Source organism: Ranitomeya imitator, chromosome 3 (assembly GCF_032444005.1).
Source record: "Ranitomeya imitator isolate aRanImi1 chromosome 3, aRanImi1.pri, whole genome shotgun sequence".
In the NCBI taxonomy this organism is placed as follows: domain Eukaryota; kingdom Metazoa; phylum Chordata; class Amphibia; order Anura; family Dendrobatidae; genus Ranitomeya; species Ranitomeya imitator.
Genome location: NC_091284.1, coordinates 463696011 through 463709295, shown reverse-complemented (window position 1 = coordinate 463709295; position 13285 = coordinate 463696011). Strand labels below are relative to the sequence as shown.

Below are 13285 nucleotides of genomic sequence, written 5' to 3'. Positions count from 1 at the left end.
GCCCTCCACATCTTTAGTCAGGTGTGGAGATTTTTGTAAACTCTGCGTGGATTTTTGTAGTGTTTTATACTGACCGCACAGTATTCCATCCTTTCCTATCTATTTAGTTAGACTGGCCTCCTGTGCTCATCCTGGTTTCATTCTGTGTATGTCTTTTCCCTCTCCACTCACAGTCATTATTTGTGGGGGGCTAATCTATCCTTGGGGGATTTTCTCTGAGGCAAGATAGCTTTCCTGCTTCTATCTTTGGGGGTAGTTAGCTCTTAGGCTGTGACGAGATGCCTAGGGAGAGTTAGGAGCATTCCACGGCTACTTCTAGTGTTGTGTTGAGCTTAGGGACTGCGGTCAGTACAGTTACCACTTCCTTCAGTGCTCGTTCCATGTTGCTCCTAGACCACCGTATCATAACAGGCAAGTGCACAAGATACAGCTATATTCCCATATGACTGGAAAGTTTTATTACCATAATTGAGTATTTGGCCTTTTTGTGCACATTATGGCAATATTACTTGAGCACCCTGCCACTATTTAAGACAGAAAGAGAGGGACATAAACAAAATACACATAATAAAACAATACACAATGGTGAGGAGATAAATGACCCCAACAGGCACTTTAGAAAATAAAGTCCATTCTCTGTTGAATAGCCACTTTTAGTAGTAAAAAGTTATAAACCGCTTCTGTTCCATTTTCTCTTTCTTGACGCACATAGTAAATGACTACTATTCAGCAAGAAATATTGCTTTTAGTGCAAAGACTAAATAAACTAATGGAAAGGAACAGGGACTTAAATCCCAAGAGGGTAAGCACAGTCACTAGTATGAAGAAAAATCCCCTGTGGTTAGCTGCTAGGTCAGAACTCGTGTTTTTTTTGTACAACAGTCCTTCATGGCTTGACATGGTTACAGGCAAGTCTCTTGGTCTGCTCCTCAATAAGTCCTCTTCTGACTGCCTGAGCTTCTGGTGTGTTCCATTTCTGCAACTGTCAAGGCGGTTTATCGCCTTTTCTCTAGTTGATGTAGAAAGAGGAACTACCTGAATGGTTGGGGATGATGTACTAGTGTGCTGCTGGCTAGTGTCTGCAGAACCAGCACCCTCTGTTGATGTAATGGCTAACAGTACCAATTTACATTCTGAGGTGCCACATATTCTGGGGCTTGACATGCCAATCATCCGAAGGTAGGACCCGGTTGGGAAAAAATCAAAGAGGATTTCATATCTATCATAAATTTGAAAAAAAAGAACCCTCCAATTACCAAAGTGAGCTAAGCGTGCTATATGCAGTTAATTGTGAGGGACGAGGGAGACTCCATTTTGGATTTATGAATTCAGGCCCCCGAGATTCAGGAGATCTCCCTCCACTCCTGAAATGTGGCCCCCACCCTTGGGAAAAGCACACAGATTCCCATCAGAGCAGGACTTTTACCATTTGGCCAGAGACTTAGAGACCATGTGTTAATGAAAGCAGGGAGGAGCAGAGCTAGGACCCCCTGCTGTCTTTTGTGCAAGGCGGCCAACATCAAAGCAGACTCTAGACCAAACATCACCAACACCTACAGATGAATCATGAGAGTACCATGAAAGCCAGACCCAGCGTCACGACCTCTAGAGATGATTTATGAGCGTACAGTGAATCTCAGGGTTATGTCCGATATACCACCAGAATCCTGGGAGCCCCCTGCACGTAGCCTTGTGTCCCATATCTCTCTTGTGGTCCCAGATTCTGAGCTATCAGGACTGTTTCTCCAGAAGCACTTAGCCACCCAAGTTTGGACTCTCCATATCGGTTAAGCCCCAACGAACCCATTGAGATGTCAGTCGTCCTGTTTGTACCTCCCCCTGGGAAGTTATGACCCATCCTAGATATTGGGAATTATTTTGGCTAGGAGGTCAAGGGAGGATAATTCAGTACAACCCAGAGGGGCACTGGCAAATATGGGAGGGAGCGAGCTAAGGGTTAAGAGCTGGCTACACACTTTCAGCCCCATCTTTGTTCTGCCTTGGAAGCCACATCACGTTAAGTGTGTAGACGGACCAGCAACTAGGAAAGTATCTGTGGACTCAGCACTTCCCTGGGGCCCACATTCTGTACGACACAGTAACATGACACCTACAACTAACTGCTATTCCCAGTCTGTACCCTAATTTTTATCTGTACTTCTGGCTGTAATATCTGTATATTACTTTGTATATATTTGTAGTTTCTAGTGCGCCTTTTGGCAATTAAAATATCAGTTAACTTTGGGCTGCTCTTTTATCTAAAAACCCGATTTCCCACATCCGTGAGTTCGGCTAGTACTTAGACGCTACCTGGGGTTGGTTTCTGACCCTATATAAGCTTTTTAACAGACCAGGCTTATATTTAACGAGGAACCGGTGGCAGCATACCATTCTAGTGTTATTGGGGGATCCTGGCAGTGAAGGATCGAAGGCTTATATATATATGCATATATATATATAAATATATATATATATATATATATATATATATTCCTGGCCTGGGACTGGTGATATATATATATACCGCCCTCGCTGCAGAGTATATAACAGTGCAGCCTCTCCGGCGACTACTTATCCTAGGTGCAGTTTCCTGACTGACCTGAGGGTAAGGGGGGCACCAGAGAGCGGCGACTGTGTAAGCTCCATCACAGATTGGTGATGGTGGGTTGATATCCTTATCCCCCCGGTCCTCCTCTGTGGTGTAATTTTCCTTACAGTAAGTATTTGAAAATAAAAATAACATCTGTGTTTGGGGTAGAATTTGACTACCAATGTTCAAAAGTATTGAAAACCTGCACAATTTTTATGAATCACCCTACTAAAGTGCTGAGGTCAGTAAAAGTGTTCCGAGACTTTTCAGTCCATGGTATCTGCTGATACACACAGCCCATATACGGCATATTTGCTTCAATGACAAATGTGTAATGTTCATTTGGTACTAGGACATTTTGAGTTGTTACAGTTGGATCCCCTGTTCAGGGCTTTCATCACATATATCAGGGCAGAGTTCAACTCCATAGACAGCCCTTTACTTGTCACTGTGTAAAGCTTTTTGTCCTCCATGATGGTGCTGTCGGAGAACTAAACACTAGATATTAGGCTCCTCTGTAGATTACAGCAGAGCCAGAAGACAATCAAATCCATTTGTTACTAGATGTGATCAGCATCTACAAAAACAGACAAACCCTTACCATATGGTTGAAATAATGTGGCTGATACCACAAGAAATAAAAGTTCATCAGACATGAGTTGAATAAGAAAAGAAAATTGCGCTTATTTTAAAACTGTACTTATTGTTTGCATTTCTGAAGCGTTAAAGGGGTTGTCCGGAGAAAACAAATGATCAGCTATCCCCAAGATAGATGATAACTTGTTGATTCGTGAAGATATAACTTCTGGGAACTGCACTGATTGGTAGAACGCGGTCTTTTTGTCCTCCTTAGAAGGTAGTAGCAGTACATATACTCGACCTCCGTTCCATGCACATCCAGTGAGGCCGCTGAGTGCTGTGCTTAGCTTTTTCTGGCAGCCCCATAGAGAATGAATGGATCAGCGGGCATACATTTTGTAAAATTGCCCTTCAAGGATTAACATTCTTCATTCTGCCTATTGATGTGGTCCCAGTGGTTAGACCCCTACCAATCAGTAAGTTACCACCTATCCTGTTTTCATAGACAACCCCTTTAATGCTTCTTTTATAAGATCTGAACAATAAAAAAGGAAGACTTGAACCTTCAATTTAGGATGATCTAGAAAAGTCTGTAAATCATGCAAATGTACTTTCAGGAATGATAGACTGCTGATAATTGCTGGCTTATTAGGCATTATTGTAATTGCAGACAGTACATTTTCTACTTTGCATATTTATTTTCTAGTTCTACAGATCCTCGGAGAATATGGGGATGTTTAAAAGACCGATTAGAATGGCGACATGGCACATTGCATACACCAGCAGGAAACAAGAAATTGTTATGTTTGCTTGATGACCTCAACCTTGCTAAGGTGATTACTTTATGCTCTAGAGGCTAGACTAGGCAGCCTATTATTGCAAATTAGTTTGGAAGACCTGTCTTGCTGTGGCAAATCAAAAGCACATTTTATAAATGTGGTGCTTGCAAGGTTAAACATTGTGCACAACAGATGTACAAACGGTGACTTAAGGCTAAGTGCATTGGAATGCATTCTTTGCAGAACATTGGGATCTTTAGCTTCAATGTCACCCTGGAAAACTAGTGCATTTATATAGTTTAGAAGCACGTAGATGCATTTATCTCAATAGAAATGATAAAAGATGAATGGATTAATGGACTTTGGAATTAGATAATCAATCCTCGTCTCTCTTTCAAATACATAATTTCTAAATAATGCTTTAGAAAGCAAAAGTAAGAATGATTCTGACATAATTATACAATAGGATTAAATGGAGTGAGTACCATTTTGACTTTTTGACTTACCTGACTTATGAGTGGCTCTAATGTTAGCAAAATATAGCAAAGAAAGTTTGGTTGCTTACAATGTTTAAACCGGATTTTCTATCAATATGTATGTTTCTTTTTTTTCTTTTTTATTATATAAAATATAGACTAAATAAGTTTAAGCTCCTCAGAATTTAGAATATTTCCATTTACTTCAATTAAAGAGGACGTCATCTGGTCATAAGAGGACTTGTTTTGCTCTTATTTTATGCCCACTGCTCCCCTTAGTGAGTTGTTATTTTTTTTTAAATCTGTATGCTGTTCCAGAGATACAGAACTTTTCATTCAGGGATCATTTTTATGGTCTTCACAAGGGAACGATGCGCTTATGGTAAAGACCATAAAAATTCAGACAAAATAAAAAGTCCCATATTTACAGAACTGTATGGCAGATTTTCCTTCTTTTTTTTTTTTAAAGAAGAACATAATACTCAGGGGAGCAGTGGGAATAAAATAAAAACAAAAACTGTCCACTTTTGATCTGGTGACAGGTTCTCTTTAAGCCTCAATCAGAGATTCATTTTTTTGAGTGCTAAAAAAAAGTAATAATTTTTTTAGCTGTTTTGGGTTCGATTTTAATCACTTTTTTGGTCAGTGTGTCAATTCTTGCTATTAGGGGTTCACCCAGTAATTTTCTCATATGAAAATTATATCAAATAGCCTTTCAATTATATCATATAGTAATCTTTAAAAGGCAAACATTATAGTTACAGAAAATTGCTTGATTTAAATGACATAAGAAAATGGTAAAATGAATGTGAGCCTAATACTTTATCATAAATTAATTCCCTATTATACTTGTTACTGGATCTGAAAGCATGAATAAGATCAAGACAAAGAATGACACCTACACTTTCCATAGCCTCCCAGTCCTGTTAGTAGAGGGTAGTCTGTATTCTGCAATGCCCTGATGCTCTATCCAATGACTGTATTCTGCGGATGGTGTTGGGAGTACAGCTATAAACATTTGTACTGAATGCCATGTCAATACAGTTTTGTAGTGTGAATTGTTTTCTATGTTCCCATATACAGGTCCTTCTCAAAAAATTAGCATATAGTGTTAAATTTCATTATTTACCATAATGTAATGATTACAATTAAACTTTCATATATTATAGATTCATTATCCACCAACTGAAATTTGTCAGGTCTTTTATTGTTTTAATACTGATGATTTTGGCATACAACTCCTGATAACCCAAAAAACCTGTCTCAATAAATTAGCATATCAAGAAAAGGTTCTCTAAACGACCTATTACCCTAATCTTCTGAATCAACTAATTAACTCTAAACACATGCAAAAGATACCTGAGGCTTTTATAAACTCCCTGCCTGGTTCATTACTCAAAACCCCCATCATGGGTAAGACTAGCGACCTGACAGATGTCAAGAAGGCCATCATTGACACCCTCAAGCAAGAGGGTAAGACCCAGAAAGAAATTTCTCAACAAATAGGCTGTTCCCAGAGTGCTGTATCAAGGCACCTCAATGGTAAGTCTGTTGGAAGGAAACAATGTGGCAGAAAACGCTGTACAACGAGAAGAGGAGACCGGACCCTGAGGAAGATTGTGGAGAAGGACCGATTCCAGACCTTGGGGAACCTGAGGAAGCAGTGGACTGAGTCTGGTGTGGAAACATCCAGAGCCACCGTGCACAGGCGTGTGCAGGAAATGGGCTACAGGTGCCGAAATGGGCTACAGAGAAGCAGCACTGGACTGTTGCTAAGTGGTCCCAAGTACTTTTTTCTGATGAAAGCAAATTTTGCATGTCATTCGGAAATCAAGGTGCCAGAGTCTGGAGGAAGACTGGGGAGAAGAAAATGCCAAAATGCCTGAAGTCCAGTGTCAAGTACCCACAGTCAGTGATGGTGTGGGGTGCCATGTCAGCTGCTGGTGTTGGTCCACTGTGTTTCATCAAGGGCAGGGTCAATGCAGATAGCTATCAGGAGATTTTGGAGCACTTCATGCTTCCATCGGCTGAAATGCTTTATGGAGATGAAGATTTCATTTTTCAGCACGACCTGGCACCTGCTCACAGTGTCAAAACCACTGGTAAATGGTTTACTGACCATGGTATTACTGTGCTCAATTGGCCTGCCAACTCTCCTGACCTGAACCCCATAGAGAATCTGTGGGATATTGTGAAGAGAAAGTTGAGAGACGCAAGACCCAACACTCTGGATGAGCTTAAGGCCGCTATTGAAGCATCCTGGGCCTCCATAACATCTCAGCAGTGTCACAGGCTGATTGCCTCCATGCCACGCCGCATTGAAGCAGTCATTTCTGCCAAAGGATTCCCGACCAAGTATTGAGTGCATAACTGAACATTATTATTTGATGGTTTTTTTGTTTGTTATTAAAAAACACTTTTATTTGATTGGATGGGTGAAATATGCTAATTTATTGAGACAGGTTTTTTGGGTTATCAGGAGTTGTATGCCAAAATCATCAGTATTAAAACAATAAAAGACGTGACAAATTTCAGTTGGTGGATAATGAATCTATAATATATGAAAGTTTAATTGTAATCATTACATTATGGTAAATTATGAAATTTAACACTATATGCTAATTTTTTGAGAAGGACCTGTATCAGTTGCTGTGTTCTCTGTGATGGGCACAACTGATAACAAATTTGTACACTTTGGGCACCTGCCCATCAAGGATCAGAGACTTGCATATGTGAGGATGCCACATAGTTTTCTATTTCCTAAATAAAGTGATCTGGGCAATATATGCCATGTAGTACAACTATGCCCCCGCCACTGATCGGCAGCTTTTTGCCTATGCACAGTGTACACAGAAATCTGCCAATCAGTCATGTGGGCGGGTTTATACGGAATTCAGTAAAACAAATAAAGTGAGTGATATATCATTGGAATCAGGGTCTCTTCCCTACATCATGCTGCTCTCATATGGAGAAACAAATTCCCTTTAAATCATAAGTAATTGAAGCACCACATTATAAACTTGTAAAGAGGTTTATTTTATTTTTACGGTGTCTTCGTAGGCCTGTGATCCTGGATATCAGCCAGCTTGTGAGTTTGTTCGGCAGCTGCTTGACCAGAAGAGAATATTTGATCCCACCACAATGACATGGAAAACCATAGAAGGCATAATATACCTGGCAACATGGAACACTGCAAAAGCTAACAGTTCTCCGGGGCTAAGACGTCTTCTCAGACACTTCTGTTCGTTTTACTGCAAGTACCCAAGGTTTGAGATGTCAATATAATTCTTTTTTTTTTTATTAAATTCAGTTCTCTGTGTAATTATGATACTGTACATTAATTTCTACTGACCTTTTTATTATTACAGCCAGATGCTTTATGTCCATTTGTACACATTGATGTAAATAGTGATTTGGATTCACAAAAGGTTTTACATGACAACAATGTGCCTGACAAAAACTTTGAAAGTCATATGTTGTCATTGGAATCTTCCAGTAGTGTAGCCTTTAAGTCACCGTATCGTGTCATAGAATTACTCCTACAAACAGACCTCGGAGTATGAAAACACCCATAAGTAAAAAATTGTAACACCTTTATTTAAACAAATATTTATACAGAGTTACATAAAATGACAAACTCAACATACAGCGTACACACATATAGTTCATGTACGGCGGACAGGATTCGCTGTATATAACACCATAGGTCCAGACAATGCATAAACCAGAGGCCACCAAGAACGTATCAGCCTTAGAGTATTCCCCTCTTATCTCTCATTTAAAGTGCATAGTGCATGCTGCACGTGCCCGGTAATGCCCCATACAATTATATAAGTAGCTACCAATTCAGTGTCAATATACAAACGGTATTATGCCTGTCTTACCCTTAATACTTAGTGCCAGCGTCCGTCCGGCGGCCCCGACGCGCGTTTCGCGTTGGCTTCCTCGGGGGGTCGTGCTTGTGTATGTGTTGGGGGTGCTATTTAAAGAAATGACACCAGCTGGAACAGCAATGACGCGCCGTAATTGGCGCATGCGCACCGCCTATCGTGAAGCTACCGCTACATCATCCCCGGCGTATCCGGCACCAGAAGCAGGAAGAGGGAAATCCCTCATGACGTCATATCCTGCTCCGGCGCTTCTGGACGGCAGGGAAGATGATCGGCAAACCTCACTGCGGCGCGCATGCGCGCATACACTCGCGGCCATTTCTACTATTGGCAAATCTATGGGCAGCAGGTATGCCACGATACTACTACGATATTGCAGCACAATATGTACCCAACACATTAAAGCACAGATAACCGATATATGTGGAGGAGGGTACAACACCTAATACCGAAGTGACCCCAATCTATAGAGGCAGGGGCATATTCACCTATTGTGACCCACAAATTAAGGCACAAGCCTATCTCATGTGCCCATATAAGCGTGTGCAAAATTATCCCACAAAAACATATGTGCATACTACTGCGAAATATTATATATACAACAGAAGCAACAAAGCTTACATATATATCCAGTGTTTCTATCATTAGTGTATAGATACCAATATAAGATATACTATATTGATACAACCTGTGAAGCTCTATACTAAACATGAATAACATGTATGTGCATATTTGGGACAAACCACAAATTACAATAACTATACAATAACTACATAATACAAAAAGAAGGTATGTAGCCACTACCCCATATACAAAAATGCATTATATTTTCTACTGCGTATCTTGAATATCGTAGGAAAACTGCCGCACTAATACTTCTTCGATCTTTTTCTTTTATTAGAAGATGCCGCTGTCCAGATGCTCTGATGTTTTCATACAGCCCCAAAATAACGAGCGATGATGGAATGAACATACGAAGCGGTACAGGTACTATAAAAAACATAAGACACACACAATTAAAATCCAGGCAAGGGATGCCAAAACGAGCCCAACATCCTTTAATCTATAAAAACGAAGCAAAGCTAAGTTGTTCATTTAGGCCATGTGGGGCCATAGTGCCCAGCACTGTAATCCAACGGCACTCTAGTTGTGCGAGTTTTTTCTTCAAATCACCGCCTCTTATCCCATTCCTGACGTGATCTATTCCAAAGACACTCAGATCTTTAGGGTTACATTTATGGTGCTGCCTGAAATGTCTAGGAATCGTCTTGAGGGACACTAAGTCCTTCGCCTCTTTTGCTGCCATGATATCTCTAATATGTTCACGGGTTCTTATCCTCAACTCACGTGACGTCAGTCCCACATATGATAGACCACAAGTACATCTTGCCATATAGATTACATAAGTGGTCCTACATGAGATGTAATCCATGATTTTGAATTCTTTTTTTCCATCGGCTGAGGCAAAGGATAGTGTCCTCACATGATTCCGACATGCCAGGCAGTCACCACAAGGGAAGAAACCCCACTTTTTCCTCCCCACTCCCAATATCGATGGATTTCTAGTAATGTAATGACTCTTGACAAGCATATCTCTCAGATTTTTAGATCTTCTGGCTCTCATCAGGGGTTCATCTGAGAGATATTTCGCCAAGGTGGGTTCGGTTTTCAGAATAGGCCAATGTCTCCTCAGGATACTTCTCATTGTTCCCCATTGATGGTTAAACGTGGAGATATATCGAATTTTCTCATCCTCTTTGTTTTTTATTTTAGGTGGCTGTGACAATAAGTCACATCTTTTTTGGTTTTTAGCTCGAGAATACCCACGCTTTATGCTTCTGTTACTGTATCCACGTGATTTAAATCTCTCCCCAAGGTCCACAGATTGTCTCACAAATGCCTCCTCCGAAGAACAAATCCTCCTCATCCTTAAGAATTGTCCTATTGGAATTGCCCCTATGGTGGAGCTATTGTGGGACGAGGAGGCATGGAGGAGTGCATTGACCGAGGTTTCTTTCCTGAACACATCTGTGTGTATGGAGCCATCCATCTGGGCCTGCAGCAAGACATCGAGAAAAGACACACTCTCTCTGCTAAAGTTGTAGGTAAGCCTGATGTTGAGGCCGTTACAGTTCAATTCTTTCATAAATAAATGAAGTTGCTCTACCGACCCTTGCCAAATAAATAAAATATCATCTATGTACCTATACCACCCCAGTACTTGGGGGGCAGAGAGTGCGTCCCCGAATATAGATCTCTCCCAATATCCTAAAAATAAATTTGCATACGAGGGCGCACACGCCGCCCCCATCGCGGTCCCGCGACTCTGGAGGTAGTACCGGTCCTTAAACGTAAAACAACAAGACACTTTACACTTCCATCCATCATGATGATGGGATGGAGGCTGCTTCTTTTTTTCTGGAATCTAGTAACATTGATCCAGATGTGGTGGGCCTGGTGTTGAGGCTCCTGCAGTTCATTCTGACACATAATTGTTTTACGTTTAAGGACCGGTACTACCTCCAGAGTCGCGGGACCGCGATGGGGGCGGCGTGTGCGCCCTCGTATGCAAATTTATTTTTAGGATATTGGGAGAGATCTATATTCGGGGACGCACACTCCGCCCCCCAAGTACTGGGGTGGTATCGGTACATAGATGATATTTTATTTATTTGGCAAGGGTCGGTAGAGCAACTTCATTTATTTATGAAAGAATTGAACTGTAACGGCCTCAACATCAGGCTTACCCACAACTTTAGCAGAGAGAGTGTGTCTTTTCTCGATGTCTTGCTGCAGGCCCAGATGGATGGCTCCATACACACAGATGTGTTCAGGAAAGAAACCTCGGTCAATGCATTCCTCCATGCCTCCTCGTCCCACAATAGCTCCACCATAGGGGCAATTCCAATAGGACAATTCTTAAGGATGAGGAGGATTTGTTCTTCGGAGGAGGCATTTGTGAGACAATCTGTGGACCTTGGGGAGAGATTTAAATCACGTGGATACAGTAACAGAAGCATAAAGCGTGGGTATTCTCGAGCTAAAAACCAAAAAAGATGTGACTTATTGTCACAGCCACCTAAAATAAAAAACAAAGAGGATGAGAAAATTCGATATATCTCCACGTTTAACCATCAATGGGGAACAATGAGAAGTATCCTGAGGAGACATTGGCCTATTCTGAAAACCGAACCCACCTTGGCGAAATATCTCTCAGATGAACCCCTGATGACAGCCAGAAGATCTAAAAATCTGAGAGATATGCTTGTCAAGAGTCATTACATTACTAGAAATCCATCGATATTGGGAGTGGGGAGGAAAAAGTGGGGTTTCTTCCCTTGTGGTGACTGCCTGGCATGTCGGAATCATGTGAGGACACTATCCTTTGCCTCAGCCGATGGAAAAAAAGAATTCAAAATCACGGATTACATCTCATGTAGGACCACTTATGTAATCTATATGGCAAGATGTACTTGTGGTCTATCATATGTGGGACTGACGTCACGTGAGTTGAGGATAAGAACCCGTGAACATATTAGAGATATCATGGCAGCAAAAGAGGCGAAGGACTTAGTGTCCCTCAAGACGATTCCTAGACATTTCAGGCAGCACCATAAATGTAACCCTAAAGATCTGAGTGTCTTTGGAATAGATCACGTCAGGAGTGGGATAAGAGGCGGTGATTTGAAGAAAAAACTCGCACAACTAGAGTGCCGTTGGATTACAGTGCTGGGCACTATGGCCCCACATGGCCTAAATGAACAACTTAGCTTTGCTCCGTTTTTATAGATTAAAGGATATTGGGCTCGTTTTGGCATCCCTTGCCTGGATTTTAATTGTGTGTGTCTTATGTTTTTTATAGTACCTGTACCGCTTTGTATGTTCATTCCATCATCGCTCGTTATTTTGGGGCTGTATGAAAACATCAGAGCATCTGGACAGCGGCATCTTCTAATAAAAGAAAAAGATCGAAGAAGTATTAGTGCGGCAGTTTTCCTACGATATTCAAGATACGCAGTAGAAAATATAATGCATTTTTGTATATGGGGTAGTGGCTACATACCTTCTTTTTGTATTATGTAGTTATTGTATAGTTATTGTAATTTGTGGTTTGTCCCAAATATGCACATACATGTTATTCATGTTTAGTATAGAGCTTCACAGGTTGTATCAATATAGTATATCTTATATTGGTATCTATACACTAATGATAGAAACACTGGATATATATGTAAGCTTTGTTGCTTCTGTTGTATATATAATATTTCGCAGTAGTATGCACATATGTTTTTGTGGGATAATTTTGCACACGCTTATATGGGCACATGAGATAGGCTTGTGCCTTAATTTGTGGGTCACAATAGGTGAATATGCCCCTGCCTCTATAGATTGGGGTCACTTCGGTATTAGGTGTTGTACCCTCCTCCACATATATCGGTTATCTGTGCTTTAATGTGTTGGGTACATATTGTGCTGCAATATCGTAGTAGTATCGTGGCATACCTGCTGCCCATAGATTTGCCAATAGTAGAAATGGCCGCGAGTGTATGCGCGCATGCGCGCCGCAGTGAGGTTTGCCGATCATCTTCCCTGCCGTCCAGAAGCGCCGGAGCAGGATATGACGTTATGAGGGATTTCCCTCTTCCTGCTTCTGGTGCCGGATACGCCAGGGATGATGTAGCGGTAGCTTCACGATAGGCGGTGCGCATGCGCCAATTACGGCGCGTCATTGCTGTTCCAGCTGGTGTCATTTCTTTAAATAGCACCCCCAACACATACACAAGCACGACCCCCCGAGGAAGCCAACGCGAAACGCGCGTCGGGGCCGACGGACGCTGGCACTAAGTATTAAGGGTAAGACAGGCATAATACCGTTTGTATATTGACACTGAATTGGTAGCTACTTATATAATTGTATGGGGCATTACCGGGCACGTGCAGCATGCACTATGCACTTTAAATGAGAGATAA

At 41.4% G+C, this 13285-nt stretch overlaps 1 protein-coding gene across 1 annotated transcript in view; it reads left to right on the top strand.

The window, feature by feature from the left end:
* Nucleotides 1-13285, top strand: part of LOC138671660 (uncharacterized) — a 967572-nt gene that overhangs the window by 361360 nt on the left and 592927 nt on the right. Inside the window, exons 57-58 of the mRNA XM_069759831.1 lie at nucleotides 3876-4002; nucleotides 7485-7690. Of these exons, the coding sequence (XP_069615932.1) occupies nucleotides 3876-4002; nucleotides 7485-7690 (333 nt within the window). The remainder of the gene's footprint in view (nucleotides 1-3875; nucleotides 4003-7484; nucleotides 7691-13285) is intronic.